The 24,641-nt window shown below is 46.0% G+C and overlaps 1 protein-coding gene across 2 annotated transcripts in view; it reads right to left on the bottom strand.

The window, feature by feature from the left end:
* LOC138580196 (killer cell lectin-like receptor subfamily B member 1B allele C) overlaps positions 1-24,641 on the bottom strand; it is a 258,928-nt gene that overhangs the window by 184,795 nt on the left and 49,492 nt on the right. For both annotated transcript variants that reach the window (XM_069650537.1, XM_069650538.1), the window contains exon 2: positions 12,700-12,798. In XM_069650537.1, coding sequence (XP_069506638.1) covers positions 12,700-12,798 — 99 coding nt within the window. The remainder of the gene's footprint in view (positions 1-12,699; positions 12,799-24,641) is intronic.

A 24,641-nucleotide genomic window follows, 5' to 3' on the forward strand; every position in this document is an offset into this window, starting at 1 on the left:
TGAGTTGGACATGAGTGGGGGCCTGGTGGAGGGTGCCCTGCACTGCTGGGGGGTGGGGGTGCAGGGAGACATGTGTGGGGGCCTGGTGGAGGGTGCCCCTGGATGCTGGGGACTGGGAGTGCAGGGGGACATGCGTTGGTGGGCAGTAGTGCAAGGTGACATGTGGGTTGGTTGGGGGGCATGGGCATGGTGGATGGGCTGCCTGTGGGACATGTGCAGGGTAGGCCCCTGTGGTGTGGGCCGCCTGCAGGGGCCGTGGAGGGTGTAGAGGGTACACCTGGGAGGACCCACACGTGCAATTCACGCGTGGTGCTCCCCGCGCACCCCTGGAATACACGTACCCTGATGGAATTGCGTGTGATACTTCCTGCTCACCCCTGAAATACACATAGCCTGCTGCTTTTGCGTGTGATACTTCTCGCGCACCCCTGGAATACACGTACCCTGCTGCTTTTGCATGTGATACTTCCCGTGCACCCCTCGAATACACGTACCCTGATGGAATTGCGTGTGATACTTCCCGCGCACCCCTGAAATGCACGTACCCTGCTGTTTTTGCGTGTGATACTTCCCGCGCACCCCTGGAATACACGTGCCCTGATGGAATCACGTGTGTTACTTCCCACGGACCCCTGATGTACACCTACCCAGGAAAATCGCGTGTGAAACTTCCCGAGAACCACTGAAATACACGTTCCCCGCTTTGTGTTTGCTGTTTGGCAGCCCTGTGAACTGGTCCAGGGTTAGCGCAGCCCTTTGCGATGATTTGGGATTTTTGAAGGCTTTTACTTGCGCAAGGGCATTCTTGGGGGCGTAACTGGCGCTGCTGCAGGGTCGCTGCGCCACTCTGCGCCACGGCTGGTTTCGGAGGCTAAAATCCATGAATTCGCTGTGCGATGAAAAGGATTTTTTCGCGCGCAGCTGGCACAGTGTATCGCACGGGGACACTGTGCGCCATACGCGTGCGCCACTTTTGTGCGAATTTCTATAAATTACCCTGTTAATATGAGACAGAAATTCACGAGCAGTTGATTGGTGTTTGCTAATGGAGCCCTGATTTTAAATGTGTTTTTAATCTCAATGTCTGGCATGGTCTCGCTTAGTGGAATTTGTATCAGTACAATGTTATGCATAACCTCAAGATATCAAACGTTGCTAATTATTTATGGAATTAAGTCTTTGTATGTGGAGTTTTTAATTGTCTGTGGTCAGTTTTGTGAAATGTATGATTGATCCCGAAATAAAGCCTCTTTGAACTAGAACTTGGTATAGGAGGTGCACAGAGAGATGCAGGAGGGAGTTGGGCTCCTTGCATTGTGCTACCTAATTGCAGATTAGGATCCAACTTTCTGAGCTCTGCATGGACACAAGATCATTCTCTGTGGTGGCTGTGGGTAGGTAATCCCATCCCTTGTTGCCAGTGTGGTGGTTAGGATCCTTGTGAGAAACTCACATGAGCCAGAACTTCAACAAAGCTCCTTCAGATGGAGCAGTTATGTTACTCAAAGACTTAATTTGATAACAAAGCCTTCAGAGACAGCAGAGGCGCTGTTGTAATCAGAGCGGTTTTACTCTGCTGGAACAATGTTCCAGTGCTCTTCCCCTATGCTCTCGTGCCTTCTTTGCAGCACAAGGTGCCCCTTTCTCTCTTGGCGTGTCGCTACACGAAAACAACATTCGGAACACAACATTCCTCTTTAATCCTTTAAACCTTGGGTCTGATAGCATAACCTTTCGCTCTTGTGATCTTAATCCGGGGTCTAGCCGAAGACCTTCACCTTCCCTGCCACTGGTGTAGCAGAGGCAACTTCAGTCTCCACAGTGCAAGGGACCCTGGGGCAAGGTGGCCCTCCTAATGCTGCTGAGCAGTCACACTGCTGCACTGCTGCATACTGGGGGATTCATGTAGCAACTCCACTATCCAGCCACACATGCTGTTTGTTTAATAAATTCTGTAGGGATTTGGGCATGTTTGCATGAAGGCAAGACTGAATTCCTTTAAGAAAAAGAACCAACATAGATGTACACTCTGAATGATGTTGAGAGGGACACTGTGAAGCAAGCATCTGGATCGGTTCTCTTATGCAGCTGCGTGCGACCTTGATGGGAAGTAAAACAGAAGGTAAGTAAAACCAAAAAAAGTGTTTGTATGTGTGCTTTATAGCAGTGTGTGTGTGTGTGTGTGTGCGTGTGTGGGCGGTTCAGGGATACATCATGTTTATTATGACAATGCTATGTTCAAAGACATTGTATTGGGAATGATATTGATTGTGTCCTGCGCATCATGAAAGCAATGTACAGTGACTGCTACTGGGAAAGATTGTGGCTGCAGTCTCATTAAAGGGATTTACAGTGAACATGCTAGCACAGATTGTGGCCACATCGTCCTGAAAGTGTTTTATAGTGACCATATCAGCATACATTGTTGGACACAGCTGCATTATAGTGACTTACAATGGAAACATCCAAAAAGACTATTTAAAATTTCAGAATGGGAGGTTTGGCTGAAAAGTTTGACAAAACCCCCATCAGTGGCAAGTGCTACGAGGGTGTCCCCTGCACCCTTGTTCACTATACTGTCAGTGGGGGCTGCGGGGGTTCCCCCCAAGCCGTTTCCAAAATGTTTTAAAAAAAAAGAAAAAGGAAAGGACCCGGCGCCGCCGGTTCTCGATCATGTAATCACTAAGTGAAAGGGTGCAGGCGCCCCAGGAACACAGCGAGTCAGCAGCACACAGTGAAGTGTGCTGCCACAAGGTAAGTAAGGGGTGGGGGGGGGTCATGTATTTATTTTGGGTTGTTTTATCTTAACGGAAAGAACATATTTTTGGTCAAAACCGCTACAGTCCTTTCGGCCGCAGGTTTTTCCGTCCCAGTAATACAACCCAAAACCACTTACAATGACAATTGTGAGAACACAGGCATTGTGAACATGTAAAACACTTCTCTGCAATGTTGGTGACCTGGCATCTTCTTAATCTTCTCATCTGTTACTCTAGAGAACACATTGGATGGCTATTTACCCACTTTCTCTCTAACATTGTGCTCTAAAATGCACTATTTCAGCATATTGTCCTAAACATGCTCTGCGGGCAAGGGAGAATTCCTTGCAGCCTTTGCTATCCTATATGCCAATCTGTGGGAGATACCCACAATCCGCCATTAAAAATATGTGTCTGCCACCACTAACCTTGAATCTTGTAGAATGTTGTGGTATGCTATGTTAAAGGTTCTTACACCATGCACTGTTGCGACCTGCATGGTCTCTTGGTGCTCTGGCAACTCTGTAATGCAAGGGGGTGGCAGGTATGTTAGTAGGACTGAGCAGGAAAAAGAGCAAGAGAGATGTAATGTGCTGTTATGTTATGTTATTTTGCATTTGTATAGCGCCTTATGTATCGTTGGTATGATCTCAAAGCGCTGGTAGGTTGAACGCCCTTGGGAACCGCAGTTCAAGTCAGTTCAGAGAGAGAGAGTCGTAAAGTGCGTGGGCGCACCAGGTATGTGTGCAGCTGGTGTGGTTGTTGCATGATAGCTGCTTCTTAGCGGTAGGTGTGGTGCTGAGGAGATCAGTTGAATGTGTTCAGTCTGGAGGGTGGACATCCAGACTGAGTTCTGGCTGAGTTAGGCCTGAGGCGACTCCTAAACTAGTCGGTATGTGCTAGCTAGCTGTGTTTTATTAGGATGATGGGTAGTTTGATGAGTCATGTTAGTATGAGAGCAGCTTTACCAAATGTGTCATAGTACTGCTGTGTTCTAGTTGAATGGTGGTGTAAAGGAGCGAGTAAGCGTAATAGTGTGATATTGTGGTAATCAGTAAAGTGTATGCGACCCGGCACACTCAATGATGTTGGAAATACCTTCTAAATTCAACTTTTAGCACAGTGACGCTATTAGGGCACATTCGATGATGTTGGGAATTCCATCTTAATTCAACTCTAATACAGTGACGCTATTAGGGCACATTCGATGATGTTGGGAAGACCATCTTAATTCAACTCTAATACAGTGATGCTATTAGGGCACATTCGATGATGTTGGGAATACCATTGTAATTCAACTCTAATACAGTGACGCTATTAGGGCACATTCGATGATTTTGGGAAGACCATCTTAATTCAACTGTAATACAGTGACGCTATTAGGGCACATTCGATGATGTTGGGAAGACCATCTTAATTCAACTCTAATACAGTGACGCTATTAGGGCACATTCGATGATGTTGGGAAGACCATCTTAATTCAACTGTAATACAGTGACGCTATTAGGGCATATTTCTAAGTTCAACTTTAACACTTCAGTTCGGATACACCGGTCACTGAGTGTAGATGTGTTTTTCAGTTGGTGGATGCTGTGTGGTGTTGGGAGAGAGTATGTGAGGTTTGTTTTGTTGCTGTGGTCTTGTGAAGTACATGCGGTTTGTGGTGCTGTAGATGTATTGTTGTGTTTAGTTCAGAGTTTGAGATTTGTATGCAGAAGGGTGAGATTTTAGTATGGGTAGTTAGTTGTAGTACATTACCTACCGCTGTTCTGACTAAATGCGATACATACCCCTTCCCTTGTCATTAATTCTACATTATAGAAATTACCACCTCCACGAGTTCCTCAAGGAGAAAAGTGTTGCCTGTGCCCTGTGGTCAGTTCGTGGGCTGCTTGATTTCTGCGACCACCCGTATTCCTTTATGTGTGATGAGTTTCACACTCCAGGTGGTCCGATTAAGTGGGACATATCTCCCTCCCCTGTTTCCACCTTTGGCCCCCTATCAGGATGGGTACATGGCCCTGAAACTAGGCCTGAAACCCCCCTTCCCACCCAGACGCCTCTCTACTTCCCTGCCCTCCACTCCAGTCCGCCCTACTCCCCATTTCTTTTCTGTTGTGTGTTTGTTTATACATAGTCTATGCCACCCTTGGACGTCCCAGAATTAATATTCTGGAGTTTGACTTGGGGTACAATGGATAGAGATGCTGGGAGAAAATAAGCCACCAAACTACCAGGATTGGCCAAGGGCATGATCGAGCTACTCATGCATCCAACGTCACATTCTGTTCTACCTTACAGCCCTCATCCTCGCTTTTACAGAACCAGGGACCACCTTAAAGGACTGGCATGCACCCAATGCTGTGTCACACTATCCCCTCACTGCATCCTAACCTCAATTCATTTACAGAATGCTCTCCCCTCCCCCAATTTGCTCATTCTGTTTCGTTCAAAAACGATGGTCTGGATACCCCTGTGCCAATACCCATTCAGAAACTGTCCATTCTCATGCACCAAGGACTGCCTCCATCAATGGCAGCCAATCGGAATGCGCATAGTATTTTACTGGCCATGCACAGTGGTGTCTACCCTTGAGCACCTGGTGTCGCTCCCGTGTGTCTATGCTATGTGAAAGGTGTCAGGTTCGATTAAAAACATGCTCAGTTCTTTCCTCCAGTGTGGCACATGCCTTATTGCCTTAATCATAATGTGGATTTTGCTGGCGTGGTGGCACAGCCTGTGCTTCTTTAAGGAGATTGGGGAGGCCCCCTCGCAGGCCTTGCAGTGGGGTTCTCACATGTTGTGTTATGCAACAGTTACTTACTATGACCTCAAAAAAGGCTTTGAGCACCACACTCTCATCACTGGGTCCATCCAGTGTTGTGACAGACAGACTGAGGTTCTGAACATGTTTTGGTCCAGGATCCCTCACCATTGACTGGAAGGGCTAAGGCTGATGGGAGGTGTAGTCCAAAACATCTGGAGGACAGCGGATTGCCGACAATTGATCTAGCGGCACCTCCAAAAGTATGAGACATGGTTCAGTGTTCTGACCAATCCCCTAGGCTAATTTATTGGCTTGGTGTTTGTTCATATGTTCAGTATATGAAAAAAGTTATTAACAAGGTACCTTGAATAAATCGAGGCCCACTCTGTAGTGTTATATGTAGAGAACCGAGCGCTGTAGACCTAAAAACTGTTTAGCGTGTGCATGTGTGTTATGCCTTGTGGAACAGGGTGTGATAGGAGGCAGACCCCTTCGGTAAGAGTCTCTGAATTCTGTTTCCTTTTTCCCTCCCACCCCTCAGCAATGTCACTTCAACTTATGTCTTGTGGGAAGAGTGAGCTGCATTGTGTTTGTTCACTAACACAACACCACCACGATAGTGAGCATCTGTGAAAATAACTTTGAACAAAGGCTTTACCAATCAACTGGCAGCTGCAGACTGAATAGTAACCCGAATCAGGATGGCAGACATGAACTTTAGTTGGAGGGAAAGTCAAGAGAACCGGGTAAAGTATTGGCATAAAAGTAAGGAACGAAGACAATGACACAATCTCCAAGACACAGTACAAGAAGAACCCCACTCAGGGCTCCTTGAAATCGGGACGAGATGATAAATAATAGCCTGAGAGTGGGGCGTACCAGCCTAAATGACTGGCAGCGCAAGATAGGCAAGAGGGCGGGGGAGGGGACCGCAATGCTTGCCAATGAACAGAGACAGTGGAAGATCCCCTTCTGGGATGCTGAATGTTCCAGATGCAGAGAGAATACAGGAATTCTAGACTATGTAGCGTGGGGATAAGGCTTCAGTCTCCTGGGTGTTTTGCTGGCGGCAGCTGGGGAGTGGACTGGTGAGACTGGGGAGAGATACTTTTACAGTAGTCAAAGAGACAGGGCAATGGGGGGTAATGTTCCACACTGACCTAAGTGATGCACTTAGAGTGCATTGAGAGCGCGTGCATCATCCATTCAGATGGGGAAACACCAGGACTGCCCAGGACTGGCTGGTGTGTAATAATAGAATATTTATTTATTTTTAATTAAGAATAACATCAAACACATTCCATATAGGGCAGCAATGAGCAGGGTGGTGATAATGGCACAATAAAATGATAGGATACACTTAGTTTAACCTTTCTTAAGCAACACAATGTACAATTGAAAGAAAGCAAGATTACTTTTGGGTAATGCTTTTAAACGGCACCACAGTTTAAGCATTCCCCCTGCAACACTTCCTCAAACCCCTTATAACCGAATTTTGTGTGGATGGAGAGGAGTAGCAAGGAGTCAGGTATAATATTCAAGAATCGGATCTAAATGGGAGGCAAAAATCATATTGAGCTCCCTTGAAAAATGACCAAAATGGCACTCGGAATTACTAAACAGTTGTTTTACATGTGCGGTTGAATGAATAAGGCAAGAATGTGCATGCCTGTATCAAAGAAGCAAGAAAACTCACAAGCTACAAGGCAAGGTACTAAACAATGGGTATACAGTATAGAAAATCGATTTTGGAATGAAACACAGTGCAGCAAGAATCACATGTGGCGCAATTGCTACGTTTCACGGCTTTAAAATAGCAAAACGGCTTGGAAATTGAGCTAAACAGACATAATCAGAAATCAGTTTTAATGCTGAGGTACAAAGGCACATCACAGGTCTGATATGAAAGTGAAAGGGTAACTCTGGATAGATGAAAGTATGGGAAAAGGAAAATGACAAGTTTTACTGAGACTATATTTTAGTGGCTAGAAAAGAGGAACGCTGCCAGCGAAAAAGGTTAATTTACAATTTTAACCCCTTCACGCCGTGTGTCTCTTTATATTGGAAGTAATTAATTTATTCCAAATAGTACTAAGGATTTATACAACGGACTGAAATTATTTGGAAGGAATAGCGCTTACACATGGAGATTACTATGGATTTTCCTAAGAACAGGATACACAGAGGATTCTAACAATTTTAATTTTGCCATGGTCTTTATAGGATGTCTATGGGATTGGACATAATACCAGGTAAAAAAGCAAGGTATGTAGTTTTTTCGGTTACTGGGGAAGGGAAATACTTACAAAGAGCCTTGAATGGGGTAGTTTGTACAGCAAGCCGGGTCTTTGGACAGCGGAACAGGGGTCTGGTCATTGCTGCAACAGCTGGGCTCTCCTCTATGGACACAGCGAGGCAACCGGGGTCTGGTCTCTTGGACAGCGGGGTGCATCAGCTGGGAAAATCAGGTAGCTGGGCAAAACAGGTCTGGTCGCAGTATAATCCCAAATGGTTTTGCAACCTTCCCCCCTTTTTCCCTGAAGTATTGGGATTTTAGTTTGGTTTAATTCTGGATGGTGCTACTGCTTGGATAGGAGGTACTGCATGGATCAGGATCAGCTACCCCTGGCCTGGCACTGGAGTCTGGAATTTTGCAGGCAGTGTGAATGTTAGATGTCTGGATCTCTGGATGTTGAGATGGATTTTTGAATCTTGGATTTTCAAATGTCCTGACTGTTTGCATGTCTCCACCTTGGTTTATAGTTAAAGTTTTGAATACATAGTTTCTAAATACAATATTTTCGAAACAAAAGGATTGGAAAAAAAATAAATCGAATGCATGTTTTTTAATTCTTATTCTTTTGGGGGGGGGGGTTCCCCCCAGCTAACCCCTGTTTTGTGGGCAAAAAACACTATTTTTTCCTATACCAAACCCAAAAAAAAACCATTAAAAAAAAGCATTCAGACATTTTTTTCCCCATCCTTTTGTTTCGAAAGTTTTGCATTTCGAAACTATGTATTCGAAAGTTGGACACCCTCCACCTTATATAGACAGGATGACATCAGAGGATTTGTTTACTATGTGGGCAGTACTAAGCTAGACATGCATCTAAATCGGATAGGTCAGCCTGTAACTGTCGCTGCCCCCCCTGTAAGCAGATTGGACTGAAGGAAGTGACTCAGTTTTAGTGTGTGTGTTTTTACAATGTGCTTTGTTCTACCAAAGTTACTTTTGCCAAAATCAGTTATGGAGCAAAACACTTATATTTACACATGTCATCATCAGGAAAATTAGATAGGTAGATTCCATTTTCACAAGGGATATTTCTGATGAAACACCAAGTTGGTGCGATGCTGTTTAGTCATTCTGGCAATCTTTCACCTTTTCCATGGAAAGCATCTCACCTAAAATTCTACAATTGTCTACATTTATACATATTATCAGTGGGCATATTTTCACTAAGTTGGAAAACTGTACCATGTACGCTTTCCCCAGAAATGACATTTTTCTGGCGTTCGTGTCCACCACATGTCAGTAGAACATACAATGCTATATTTTAATGGCGCAAAAATGATATTTAAACAGTCATAATTTCATTTTACTGTTTCTTTAGATTACTGAAATAAATGTCATGATGTGAACAGTCTTTGAAATCAAATTGGCTGGCTTTGTTTCCAAATATGGGCAGTCTTTCCAACCCCCAGCCAAATGTCATGCTCTGGTCAGCTTAGCCCAGGGTTGCCATGGATTCGCCTTTGATCCTAGGCAGTTGAAGCTGAGGAGAGATGTCGGAGGATTGCACACCTCTCTTCCAGGGCATTCCATTGTCTCATGCTGCAGCAATGCTGCTCCATCTGACGAGGTCACCACATCCCACACCTTGGCCTCTTTCATGTGCCCAGGGGGCTGGTCCGCTTGGGGAACATAATTATGTTTCCATGGGAGGCAGGGCACTTTTTAAGTCAGTGCCTGCCAAACCTGTTCTGCTGGTCTCAAAGTAATTGTATTTATTTATTCGTTTTTTGTTTCTTTAAACAGCAACCAAGTCTTTTTGGGAGTAAATATCATGTATATTTTAAAGCAAACCCCCATCTTCCATCACATTTCTGTTCCAGCACAGGGCATCATTTTAACATTTCACTTTCAAAAGGCATTTTCCTGCTTGGCACAAGCACCATTTTACACGTGGGTTAATTTTTCTTGGATGACACTTTACAAATGTGGTTTTTCCTCTAGTCTTTATTCTGAACATTTCCATAGCCCTAGTCAATTTCTAATACATAGGAATCTGTTCAACACAAGGGTTCCTGTGAAACTGACATAAGCAAAGAGAGAGAGAGAGCTTCTTGTGAAGAGTCTGGCTGTGTTATTTTGTTGCAAAAGTAAATGCTATTTCCCAGATTTTACTTGACACATAATGCCTTTCAGTGAGGACTGCCCTCCTTTGCTTGTCTATTACCTGAAGATAGATGGGCATGAATGTGTCTTATCAGTAACCAAACTGTGTAATGTTGAAAAGATGAAAATAACACTGGTGCAAAGTCCTTTTAAACACAGATCATTTTCTTTTTCAGTGGGAATTCTTGAGCTGGCAGCATAGCAGCACTGCCTTTGAATTATTTTCTTTGCTGCACATGAAGAAAATACTTGCAGCCATTCTCGGAGTGTTGCAGGTTCCATCTCGCCCCATTAGTGCCCGGCAAAAACAGCACAGCCATTAGTTTTGTAACTGAAGAAATGCAATTTGGCGGTGCAGCGCAGTGCTGCTGGGCTGGTAAATGTACCCCACAGTAGCTGGCTGATAGTGAGACACCTAGATGGATATCCATATGCTGAAGGCTCCTGATCAGGTGTATATAGTGACGAATGTCAGTCCTTCCTCGATATCCAGGCTAAGGCGTGTATTCAAGTAGCTAAAGCCCCACTGAGAAACAGTGTGGTGGCACTGCTGATAAAGAGGTGTGGTGCAGAGTGGAACTGCCGTGAAGGATCAAGGCTTCCTGTCTTCAGGGAGCAGATTACATAAAATATATTCTGTGCTCAGAGGCGAGCTAGAGAGCATCCCTCTTTTCCCTCAAAGGTCTCTTCCCAGACCCTCTGTACTTTTTCTTGGACACACTCAAAACTTGAACTCTTCAAGTTCTGAGCCAACACCATTGATTTTTTGGCAGGGATAACTCCTTGCCTACACAAGCGGGCTTATGCCTTGCATTTCTATCAATATATGCAAATAAGAATCTATTTATTATTTCATATTCTCCCCATCATATTATAAATACAGATAGCAGGGCTACCTTCACTATAAATGAAACAGCAGAAGTGCTCTGATTGACTATGTTCACATCTCTTTAGAATAAACTTGATTCTGAGGTAAACCACCTCCAGCAAGTGTCGGGCACAGCTTCTACCATCAAATGTGGTTGACTTATATTGAAGACTAAGGGCCTGATTCACAAATATGCACTACAGAGAAATTCAGGAGATGCCCTGAGTATCACAGATGTGCTCCCGCTACCTGATTCACAAAGCCTAAATCTAGGGCATATCTGGAGATGCTAGGATCTTCTCTGAGATGCCCCAGAGCAAAACTTTGCACATGTAATGTAATTGTTTATTTGTAGAGCATTTATACACAAGTGAAGTGCTTCAAAGTGCTTCAAAGTGCTTGAAGGCGGGAAGGGAACAAGGGAATACAGAGTCATTCTTATGCCTTGATGTTTCCGAATGATCTAACAAAATATGGCTAGCAACTAGGCCTGACGGCATAACTACCAGTGCAAGTGCATGACAAGAAGGGAGGCGAGAAAGGGGGGAGGAGAGGGAGAAAAACATAGAATCCTTGAACTACCGTACTACGCCAACAATGTTTCAGATAGAGCAAGTGCATGTCAAAGAGTGAGGTGATAAAGGGGGGAAGAGAAGGAGAAGGACATACAGAAACAAAAACTACCGTACTAGGCCTGGCGAACAAGGCCTTGTGCATTCTAGGTTATGTAAGTGCTCAGACATCAAGTGAAAGGGAGGGAGAAGGGAACAAGTGTGCCCAGTCCAGCAGGGCCCTGCCTTATGTGCAGAGAGGTTACCCTTCACATGAAACGAATTCCAGAAGTGCAGTAGGACTAGCGGGGGAGCCTGGGACCTGTGTGCCTCTACAGGTGCACCAGGCGACCAGTCAGCAAATGGCGCTGTGTTAGGGAGAGGAGGATGGAAGTTGGTGAGAATAGAGAGGAGGTTAACAAGGGAGTGGGAGAGAGAAAGAGGAAGAGAAGAGGAAGGTTTAAAGGAGTTTCCAGAATTTACGGGGCTCCGGCTCAAGTCGGAAAGAAGCAGGGCGGCTGTTCCAGAATGAGGCACCTGCAGAGGATAAAGATCAACCCCCAAATCTCTGTTTGTGAAAGCTGCTCACCCGCAGAGAGTTTTAGGAGGATGAGTGGAGGAGAGTATTTAGGGAGAGATAGTGTGAGTCCTGACCCATGAAAGCCTTGTGGACTATGCAGAGGGTCTTGAACTTGATACTTGCAGCCATGGGGAGCCAGTGGAGGGATTTCAGTGCCGGAGAGATGCGGTCTCATGGCTTGAGGCCAAGGATAAGTCTTGCGGTTCTGTTCTGGATGAGTTGTAGCAGACAGAGAGTAGAAGTAGGAAGATTGAGAAAGAGGCTGTTGCAGTAGTCCATCCTAGAGAGAACCAGGGCTCTGGAGACGGCGAGCATTTGGGGGAAGGTGAGAAAAGGTAGAATATCTCTGAGGAGGTGCAGCTGGTGGTGGGACTTGTTAGAGATGTCTGAGATGTGAGAGGAGAAGGAGGGAGTGTAGTCGAAGATGACCCCTAGATGTTTTGCCTCAGTAGGAAGAGTGAGAAAGAGATTTGCATATGTGCATATCAAAGACACTCCAGTCGAACCAGATTTGCCCCAGACTTTGGCTTTCGGAATTAGAAGTTAGCAGGAGCTAATCTGAGATGGTCAGGGCATCCCTTGATTTGCTCTAGTGGAAAGATTTTAGAATTGGACCCTAAAATTGGAACATTTCCCTTGTTAGTATTTGGGCCAACGTTTACGAAGAAGGGGGTCACAGTAAGCATGGTATTCACCATCATCTGCAGAGTCGGACCACCCACCATGTGACCTGCAGAGGTGCCACTTTGAATGGTCTTAAATATCAAGCACTTACCCCAAGATCCAACTCCTATGAAACTCAGGACCGCAATGATGTGCAGCATCCCACTGATGCATAGGGCATGCCTGTGCCAACGGCGACACTGCGGGCCAGCTGTTTGAGAAAAGGAAAATACACAGAGCATTAAAAGGTGTGCAAAGGTGCTTATGCTCTTAATGGAGCTGTCCTTGATGCAATTTGTCAGTGCAGTTGCATTTTCTCTCTCACCAGCAAATGTGATACATTAATCTCAAAGGGCTTTTTCCGAAACCTAAAATACGCCAGTTCTTTTGGCCAGTCTATGGTGTGTGTTGCACACACGCTTTAAGTGAAGAAAGAATGCAAATATTTCATGAAGTGGGTGTACTTTGTAGCACATTGGCAAACAGAATTAAAGCAATTTCTTGAAAACAACACTAAACATTTTGTTGGTTGATTACCAGGGTGCACGAACATAATTGATTCTATGTTTATTTTTATTAGGTTTATATAGCGCTTTAATCCAAATTCTATGAGGCAGAATAAGCAACCCAAGGACACTAGGTGACATTGTGATATGCTTTCTCTGTCCTGCATCCCCTGATCTACATAGCAGTACATGCAGCTCACCACTTAGCGCTTATCTGCCACCAATGAGCCAAAACTAAAAGGTCTGGAATCACCGACTGGGGCTTTGCAGCATATGAATCTTATTAGGCTTGAGGCCTCGAACGCAGAACAATTATCTGTTTTCTATATCACACCAATGCCAAAGCACTGTATATAGAATATTTTGAAATAGTATCGGTCAGGACTCCAGTGATGGGACTTTGAAGTAGACCCTGAGGGACCCTCTGGTTTTTCCCACCACTCTGAGGAGGGACATAAAACCCACATTATAATGGACACAACAGAAAGTGTGGAGGATTGCACATCAACTGCTATTCCGGCTCTAGGAACAACTTGCATAGGTTTATATCAGTGGGCAGCCAAAAACCATAGGAAACTTGATGAAAATGGAAGGGAAGGTTACAATATCTAGTCAATCATGAATGGGGCGAGAGAAGAGAACCTACCCCACCCAACTGCCTGCAAAAGCAAGAATGGGGCAGAAGGGGCACATGGATTCTGTGAAGCAACATCCACAGTAAGACAATCCCGGAAATGACATTGCTCAAAGACAAAGATTACCAGTCCCCAGGTCCAAGGAATCATGAGGTTTTCCCAATGTGACTAGGTACACAGCCAAACCATGGAACCCAACATTGGGGTAGTGCAGGGTCTGGAGCTAGTGAATTCTGGACACAGAGGAGGTGTAGAGGTGATACCTAGACCTTCCCCACTGGGTCCCTGTGTTCAGCCAGGGGCAATCCCAGGTGTACACACAAACACACATCACAGCCCCACCCATGGTAAGGGCATTAGCCATCAACCCAACGAGAAGGCATCCATAGAGCTATTCCATCTGAGTAACCAGACCCAAACATCAGTGTACGAATCACTACCTGCCCTGCCCTTCAAGAAACAGAGTTGAAGTGTTTTGAGTTCCCTAGTGAGCATAGAAAGATCTTTTCTCCTCAGCACAGCTGCTGGAGGAGTATAACGAGACAGACTGTGAGTATCACACTGAAACAAAGCCACACTGGTAAAAGTAAAGGGAATGCATGAATGTCACGTGCAAGGGCCAAAACAAAGAAACTCAATACTCCTGCTAGAATCCCAGAGATAAAAAAGTTACAATTTCCCTGTGACAAAAGCTTCACATTTAAAAAGAAATTAGCAGCTTACTCTGCTTACCAAAGGATTTGCCTGATTTTGATTAGCATGCTGGAAAAACAGGGAGAACAAAATCAATGAAAGACATGTCAAGCAGGGCTCCAAAGGGGGAAAAAGGTCACCCACATGTCTAAGGCAGATAAGAGAATCCAAGATGGCGGCCAACCTGAAAATAAGGTTCATATAGTTGCAGCCCACATGACCACAGACACATGGCCCACTTATAGAATAGACCTAACTACATAACACTGGGGTGTTTGGGAAGGAGTTCGCAAGAGATCTATTGAGCGGAGAGCTAGGAAGAGACTGTTGGAGGTTGCAGAAAGGATGTCACCACAAAGGCGAGAGTTATACCATCTGTGGAAGTTATGCTGAGGAGGCTGAATGAGAACTTTTGAGCTGCCATAGCACATTTAGGATTGTTTCACCCACACTTTATTACATGACCAAGAGAGGCACTTTTTTGTGTCACCTTTGCTAACTGCCTCACCACTCCATTGCTTTCTTTCTTCATGCTTGGGTGTGGTGAACGGAACAACTGATTGATATCCCACTGAGCTATCTTACTGACTGAATGCTAAATTACAAATAAAAGTAAGAGTCATTCCTTAAAAAGGAACCATTAACTTATTAATGGATCATCAGATCAATAAGTGAGAGAGTTGGAGAGAGAGAGAGAGAGGGGGGGGGGAGAGATTATGCCAGTTGCTCTCAAAACTGACAATTCTATGCACCTAGTTGTATATGAAAAGCTGAAACCTGGCAAAGACAAAGTTTGAGTTGCTACAGAAAGTTGTTTCATGGATCTCATCTGGTATCATTTGTTTGATCAATATTTATATCTCGCTATTGCACAGTTTAGTGGTAGTTGGTGGAATGAGAAACCAATTAATTGAATAGGTCCTTATCCCTTGGTGTTAGGGTAGTGGAGTCCTATAACAGTCTAGTAGAAGCCAAATGACTGCTTAAAACAATGGTATTGGCTCCATCTCTGCTGCACCCCTTTCATCCCATCTGCAAGGTTGCTCACTGACCTTTGTGCAACATATACACACAGTGGTAAAGAGTTGTTTATTGTCCATAGAGAAAGTTGAGACCAGTCCCAAAGATAATAGGGTGACTTCTATGGGAGCATTCCTTAACTCCAATGGACACTACTGTGATGCTCTTCTCGGAACTCATAGAAGATGCAGAATTAACACACAGATATAAGATGGTTAATGTTCTTGTTCTGTGCATCTGATTTTACACTGGTGGCTTCATGTGGTTTAATTGCTGCGAAACTCTCCATGTTGTAGAACATTTCAAACAATGTTCATTAACGGTCAAACTGTCCACCATCTCCTTGCCCTGCTGAACATTTTCTCTTTGTCTTTTCAATAATAAAAGCTTCCCTCCTCTGCATGACTTATTTCCTCCTTGCAACACTACACACACAGTTTAGCAACAAAGATCTGGAACCAGGGCCCTACGCTTTATAGGTTCCTCCATGCTGCCACTCAACGTGGGGGTAGTCTCTTCCTCTCCTTTCCATTCCACGTGGAGTGCCATGAGAGGTGTCTTTATTACACCTCCGCCGGGGGGCGTTACCGCAATTTACAAGACTTTCATGTTTTGCTAGCTTGACAGAATCTTAAAACAGGAGAAGACCTTCAAGCCTGTATGTGTGGTGGGGTCCAGCAGAAGCCTCCACAGTAAGGAAATAGGAGACCAGGATTGGAGTCCCACTTCTGATGCCGGTGGGTTTTGATCTCCCTGCCCTCTCTTTTCAGTCATCAGTTTCACTGCAACATGGGCAGGGTTTAATTGTTCATGGAGGGGTGTGGTAGCATAGTCATATACTTCCGGCAGTATTTTGTTTCCAATTAGGACTGGATGCTCCTTCATCTCTGGATGTGTGGCTTTTCTGTGCACTGTAACATTGAGTGATTGCTTATCTAGCACTCCACCGCACAAGTTAAGTTTCACAAGCAACTTCAGAATCCAGCTCAGAAAGGGCCCTCTTCCTTCACATAAGTGTGATCACCTTTTGCAGGAATTACAAGCACAATCTATCTTGCCAAAGGTGCCATTCTGGATGGCGTTGCTCTTTTGAGAAACTACTGGATCTTGACTGACACTTCTACTTAACAGGGAGGAGGGAGGAAGGGGTTGTGGAAAGAATTCCCCAAAGGGTTTCTAAGAAGCCTCTGGTAGTATCAAACAGCATTTTCGTGCTCACCTAGTTCCCCAAGAATGAAGTGAGATCTTTGGTGAGAACTGTTTGATGTGCAAAGTAAAGAAAATGACTACTGATGGCGTGAGAGCAGAGCCAGTAAGGATTATGACTCTTTTGGCAGCTTCTGAAAATTAATAAGAGGTTGTTCCCTGTACTGTAATGCTGCAACGCATGGAGGAAAGATTTCAAGAGGAAGTGAATGTGGCCGTGGAGAGTTTAAACTTTCACTCATGAAAGCCGTGGCCAATGGAGTCAATTGAGGTCTATGTGTGAGTGCACCAAGCTTTAGCTTCATGCTGTGAGCATATCACACACGACCAAATCTTCATGACCAAATATTGATGTATGCATAGGATAAGAAAAGGAAAGAAAGAGTGTGGGCCAGACCCAATCCACATCTGCCTACCACCATTGACATTAAGCCAACATTAAGCTGATGGAATGCGATGGGAAAGATTGTGTGTGCAATGTAACATGATAGACAGAACCTTACTAAAAAAGGATGATGACAGGACCGAGCCAACAAGTATGATTAAGGGGAACCTTTTCAGACGTGTCTGCCTGGACTGCTAAACAAAGAACAATTGGTGTCTGTCCTAGATAGAGTTTGTTCTAATTTTGCAATGGGTTGCCAGGTTAAGGGGAAGAGCAGGATTAGATACATGGCTGGTAAAGGAGGGGTTGCCCCCACTGAAGATGATCATAATGTCTTGATTATCCAGGACAAGGATCCAGAACATGGTAGTCAATGAAGCCCACTGGAAACCACTGTGATATCTTGTTTGATCATATTCCCAAGAAATGTAGGTTAGGTGTAGTCCCCTGGGAGAACACGAGTTGTGTGAAAGAGTTCAGAGTAAACAAATTGTGAGCAAAGACTATGCAGATGATATGAGTTGAGTCAACCCCTCTGCTACCACTGCGGGCACTGGGTGAGAGGAAGCTTGTTTGGCATAGAAGGACATGGGGTTCCTTTGTTCTCTATCCCAATGAGTGATGACTGATGAGATGGGGCAAATGATACCTAGGTCTTGTATCCCTTTGCTCTGACCCACACATCCCAAGAGAGAATGACCAAACTGGGTCCTGGACAGATGTGGTTCTAGCATTTCCACCCCAAAAGCACATGGAAGTTGAGAACCCTTTACCGGGAGGTTTCACACAACATGTGAGCCCTGTTCCCTCACATAGCTCAGAAGATGGAGTTAGTTATGAGCCACCTCCCTGACCCAGGTGAAGAACACATATGAGGGGGCTACACATCAAAGTTTAAAGGCTATCTTATTTACTAAATGTTCTTTCTCTTCCTGATTACCCTGTCCCTTTTGGTTCATCCTCCTCACTTCTTTGGACACTTTTAGAAGGTTGATGTCGATGTTGACGGTTTTAAAGGCATCATTTAGTTTAGTGAGACAGAATTGTGAGTGTATGAGGAGCAACTCCGTCTTTTCTTCATTAAGGCATAGACAATGGTGAGCCATCCAAGCTTGGCATAGATAAATGCCATTGAGCATGGCTGAGTCTATGTCATGGTCACCTGTGATGAGGATGAGGATGTGGGTGTCATCTGCGTATTTAGTATAGGTGACATCCAAGTCATCGAGACAGTCAAAAAGAGGTTTAGTAAAAATATTGTATACATTTGAAGGGACACAAGAACCATAATGTACTCCACATGTAACAATGTTGGTTGTTCTTCCGCACTAGGGGAGAAGACTCTCATTGTTCTGTTTGACAGGAATGATTTGATCCATTCAATTGCATTAGGGGAGAAGTGAGCCGCCAAAGCTAGCTGTTTGCATAGGTTATTGTGGTCAACAAGATCAAAAGCTGTGGAGAGGCCAAGCAGGACTAGTAAGGCTAGTTTGCCTTTGTCTTTTAGTTCATCCATTTGGATTTTGAAGTCCAAAAGAGCTGTTTCCGTCCCATGTCTAGGACGGAAGCCAGATTGTCGTAGGCCAAGGAGGTTATTGACTTCCAAGTAATTTTGTATTTGTACTTACGCCACTCTGTCTAGTATTTTTTATAGGAATGGCACTGTTGTGATGGGCCGGTATTTTGTTGGTGTATTTGGGTCTAAGGAAGTTTTTTTTTAGGAGGCAGAGTACCCATGCGTTTTTGAGGTCGCTTGCCACAATGTTATTTGGAAAAGGTGTGTTGATTAGGCTTGTGATTAATGGGGTGACTTCAGTGGCGCAGTCCTTGATGACCGAGGCCGGGCACGGATCGCCCTGGCACCTTTGTTTTATCAGCCAACAAAGGCTAACAGCTCACGTGTATATAGTCATGTAGTAACTCACCCTTCAGCTTGCGGAATCTGAGCTTGGTCCAATTTACATGACGCCAACACCAGTTCATGCCTATACATGCAATATATGATGAACAAATGCAGAAGCCAAAACCACTGGCTTTTCATTTGCTTGTTTTGATGTCCATTGTATTTAATATGAAGGAACAAATTGTGTTAAAGAGTCAATTTTCTTTAGGATAATCTCCTGTTGCCAGCCTCCCTGGGAGGGCACCCACGATGTGCAAAATACAGACATAGACAATGACTAGCCGGGAGTATGTTATTTTATTCATCGATATTACAGACTGACAAAACAATATCTCAGCTTTTTCAACATTTTAGACAACACTTATAGTGTGGCAAAAAATACACAATAATTTTAAGCTAATATGAACCTTCCATTTCTATAGATCAATTTTCTTAAAAGTCAAATACATCACTTGATTTCCATTGGACATAAACACTTCTTGAAACACATGATAATATTTTGTCACAAGGACCTAATTCATGCTAATCGTCATGAGTTGGTGTTTTCCACATTTCCTAAATCACAAGGCATGTGTTGCAACTTTAAAACTGGAAAAAGCAGGTTTTAGAAATGACACACTTTTAAAGACTTCTTGCACATTCCGTCCAAGGTCATCTCGGCTTGCTTATCTGCTCCAACCCACTGCCAAATTTTATTTATAAAAAAAACATTGAACACCACCGTTAGAAACTGTATATTCCTACCATTTAAACTGCTAAATCACTGCATACTAGCTCTTGCCCAAACACTCCCTTTCTTAGTTTGCACCCTACACTATATCAATACTTTATATATTCATGGGGCTTTGAAACCTGTAGCTATCTGTATTGCAATGGGTGCCTTTTGCTGACCTATATTCTATATCAGAAATCTATATTTTGTGTTAATTAAGTTTTGGGCAGTGTAAGCATGCCTTTGTTTTAATTGTCCTAAATAAATATATGTAGTGTCACCTTTTTCTAATGTGCTTGCTATAATAAGGGCAGCCTGGCTGCTTCGATGGACAATGCTTCTGACTTTTACACTGTTAGACAGGAAGGTGGTGCACATGCCAATAGTTGCATTTCACCTGTCTGTTACCAGAGAGGGTGAGGATCTACTCTTCTTCATTCCCCCCTCTGGTCGATATATTCGACCACATAACTGTTATTTACCCTCCCCCGCATATACCTATGCATCCCTATGTCAGTCTCCCCCCTCAACTCAGTGCTCTATCTCAAATATGGAAGGTATCATGAAAGAAACTCCTAAAGAATCAATAGTGTCTCAATCATGTTATATTCTTGTAATTTATTATATATGTATCCCGAGAATGTAACATTCTTTACTTTCATCTTGTTCCCACTCCTGTTATCCAATTAAACATTAATTTACATGCACAGCGAATGACTCTGCCACTACGAGATTCAGGAGATATCATTAAATGATATTTATATATTTTATCCTGAGTGGACCTACCAGCTCATTCATTTTTTTCTTTTCTCCTTATTTCCTCTTTTTTCCTGTAGATAGTAGTGTATTAAGTATACATTTGTATAACCAAGCATTTTATATTCTCCACCGCACAACCTTTACTTTGTCCCTGTCCCATTTGCCAGCTGCTTGGAGTTCATTTCCTGGCCATCATCTTGCTTAACATCCATTAGAACTTCCTCCATTCGGTTTTCTTTTCAGCTCCATTTAAGTCACATATCTTTCATCAGTTCATTATTGGTTTTTGGCTGTTTTGCAGCAAGTTCAGGAGCCATTTAGTTCATTCAAGGGTCATGCATTAGAACTCATTGTCGTCTTGAGTAAAATAGTCGGTAAAGGGGACATTGTCATAATTGGGGACATAAGAATGGGGGAGTCCATAAAGTGGATTGTTTCTTCTTATTATTTCCTTTAATTCAGAAGCAGTGAGCATCTGGCTGGATCTCCTAAACCCCCCTTTTATTATGACAATTAGAGTCTGTCTCCCTGCTCATAGGCTTGTGTGCAGAAGTCACTTGAAGTGCAGGTGGTCCACCTAAAACATAAAGGTTGCTGCTTCAATGCTTGTATTTCTTTAAAGTACTCCTACCTCCTAAAATACTTGCCACTACATTTCCTCTCCTTTAATTGAACTGAACAGCTGCTCCTCCCCCATCTTGTGCATACCTTAATGTCACCTGTGTTTATTGATGCTTGTACTTGGGTGTGCCTGTAACGTAGGACCAAAAAGCACACACATATGTTGTTTTACCCACACTTGTCCCACCCTTTTCATAGGTTTGCACCCCATTTTGGCCTTTTTGGTACCGTGCTGAGCTCCGATATCATCTCCAAACTCTTCTCTTAATTGAAAAAGAAAACATTTCTCCTCTATTCTTGGTAGAACATTTTGTAAACTTTGGTGTCATTTTTAACACTACTGGGGTTACATTGTCCCCCTTTTTTTTTACCATGAAATAAAAACAAAACATGCAACAAGACAAAACCAACAATAACACAAAAATACTTCTTCAGCCGCTCTTTTCCTTTTTTCTTGGCAGATCCATGGATCAAATATCATTCACTTCCTGTAGAAACCAAAAAGAGGCAACAGTTATGATACAGTAACAAATTACACTGTAGGGCATTAGCCTTGCCGCTGTATATTTCTTTAATGTGTTGGTGCAGGTGTCATCTGTTTGTCCATGGCCAAGTAGAGCGCAATCTCAACTTTCTAAAGTAGAAACGATGGTGCACTATGCTTTATCTTTTTCATGTACATTTCTTGGCAGGCCTGCTTTTACCACTCTGTTCTGCTGAAAATGTTCTCTGTGCTCTTCTTTTTGTAGTCCTTCTCCTGATGTTTCTGGACCGTGGTCTCTTGCTTTGTCACTGTGCTTTTTCGGGCAAAATACAATTAACACTTACGGGGTAATTCATAGAATCCTGCGCGCGAGTGGCGCACGCGGCTGGCGCACAGTGTGCGCGAGCGACAGTCTGCATCAGCCGCGTGCGCTAAAATCCATTTCCACACACAGCGTATTCATGGATTTTAACATCCAAAATTAGCTGTGGTGCAGAGTGGCACAGCGACCCTGCAGCAGTGCCAGTTACGCCCCCAACCCCTACCCGTGCGCCATGCACAGCGCACAAATCCTGTACATGGCGCACAGGCCCCCAACCACGAAAAGGCCTGTACAACTCCCCACCCACCCCTCCGAATATATGTACACCCCGGCGCGGGGAGTTGCACACGCGATTGGCCCTGTGCGAGCAGGGCATGTGTATTACTGGGGTTTGCGGCAAGTTTCACACGTGATTGGCTCTGTGCGAGCGGGTTACGTGTATTACTGGGGTTCGCGGGAAATGTCACACGTGATTGGGCCTGTGCGAGCAGGGTACGTCTATTACTGGGTTTCGCGGGGAGTTTCACACGCGATTGGCCCTGTGCGAGCGGGGTACGTGTATTTCAGGGGTGCGCATGAAGTTTCACACACGATTTTGCTGTCAGAGCGGGTCATGTGTATTTCGGGGGTGCGCGTGAAGTTTCACACGCGATTTTACTGTCAGAGCGGGGTACGTGTATCCATTGGGGTGCGCGGGGAGTCCCACACGTGAATTGGCAGTGTGGGTCCTCCCAGGTGTCCCCTCTACCCCCTCCACGGCCCCTGCAGGCAGCCCACACCACAGGGGACTACCCTGCACCCCCTGGTCATGTCCTGCAGGCAGCCCATCCACCATGGGCATGCCCCCCAGCCAAGCCACATGTCACGTTGCAATATGATCATCAACTCATGTCCCCCAGAACACCCACCCCCCAGCAGTGAGGGGCACTGCCAGCAGGCCCCCACTCATGTCCCCCTGCACCCCCACCCCCCAGCAGTGAGGGGCACCTGCCAGCAGGCCCCCACTCATGGCCCCCTGCACTCCCACCCCGCAGCAGTGAGGGGCACCTGCCAGCAGACCCCCACTCATGTCCCCCTGCACCCCCACCCCCCAGCAGTGAGGGGCACCTACCAGCAGGCCCCCACTCATCTCCCCCAGCACCCCCACCCCCCAGCAGTGAGGGGCACCTGCCAGCAGGCCCCCACTCATGTCCCACTCATGTCCCCCTGCACCCCCACCCCCCAGTAGTGAGGGGCACCTGCCAGCAGGCCCTCACTCATGTCCCACTCATGTCCCCCTGCACTCCCACCCCCAGCAGTGAGGGGCATCTGCCAGCAGGCCCCCACTCATGTCCCCCTGCATCCCCACCCCCCAGCAGTGAGGGGCACCTACCAGCAAGCCCCCACTCATTTCCCCCAGCACCCCCACTCCCCAGCAGTGAGGGGCACCTGCCAGGCAGGCCCCCACTCATGTCCCACTCATGTCCCCCTGCACCCCCACCCCCCAGCAGTGAGGGGCACCTGCCAGCAGGCCACCACTCATGTCCCACTTATGTCCCCCTGTACCCCCACCCCCCAGCAGTGAGGGGCACCTGCCAGCAGGCCCCACTCATGTCCCCCTGCACCCCCACCCCCCAGCAGTGAGGGACACCTGCCAGCAGGCCCCCATTCATGTCCCCCTGCACCCCCACCCCCCAGCAGTGATGGGCACCTTCCAGCAGGACCCCACTCATGTCCCCCTGCACCCCCACCCCCCAGCAGTGAGGGGCACCTGCCAGCAGGCCCCCACTCATGTCCCACTCATGTCCCCCTGCACCCCCACCCCCCAGCAGTGAGGGGCACCTGCCAGCAGGCCCCCACTCATCTCCCCCAGCACCCCCACCCCCCAGCAGTGAGGGGCACCTGCCAGCAGGCCCCCAATCATGTCCCCCTGCACCCCCACCCCCCAGCAGTGAGGGGCACCTGCCAGCAGGCCCCCACTCATGTCCCACTCATGTCCCCCTGCACCCCCACCCCCCAGCAGTGAGGGGCACCTTCCAGCAGGCCCCCACTCATGTCCCCCTGCACCCCCACCCCCTAGAAGTGAGGGGCACCTGCCAGCAGGCCCCCACTCATGTCCCACTCATGTCCCCTTGCACCCCCACCCCCCAGCAGTGAGGGACACCTGCCAGCAGGCCCCCACTCATCTCCCCCTGCACCCCCACCCCCAGCAGTGAGGGGCACCTTCCAGCAGGACCCCACTCATGTCCCCCTGCACCCCCACCCCCCAGCAGTGAGGGGCACCTACCAGCAGGCCCCCACTCATGTCCCACTCATGTCCCCCTGCACCCCCACCCCCCAGCAGTGAGAGGCACGTTCCAGCAGGCCCCCACTCATGTCCCCCTGCACCCCCACCCCCCAGCAGTGAGGGGCACCTGCCAGCAGGCCCCCACTCATGTCCCACTCATGTCCCCCTGCACCCCCACCCCCCAGCAGTGAGGGGCACCTGCCAGCAGGCCCCCACTCATGCCCCCCTCAACATGTCAACATGACCCACAATCATGGCCCTCATGGCCACCAAAATCCCACGGCACGCCACCCCTGCCCAAATAACCAACCAAGCATAACATATACCCCACATTGAAATGCCCATTACATGAAACAACCCAAATGACATGTATGTACATCAACACATGTCCGACAAACACACACAATGGGTGCAGGTGAATGTGAAAACCCACATCGTGACATGCATGAAACCAATGAGAGAATACCACACATTGAAGTACGGGAACAAATGTATTGAACAAAAAATGTGGTGAAAGACAATCAAATACCAAACAATGGACA

The sequence above is a fragment of the Ambystoma mexicanum genome, chromosome 3p (assembly GCF_040938575.1).
Source record: "Ambystoma mexicanum isolate Mex_15411 chromosome 3p, UKY_AmexF1_1, whole genome shotgun sequence".
Lineage (NCBI taxonomy): Eukaryota > Metazoa > Chordata > Amphibia > Caudata > Ambystomatidae > Ambystoma > Ambystoma mexicanum.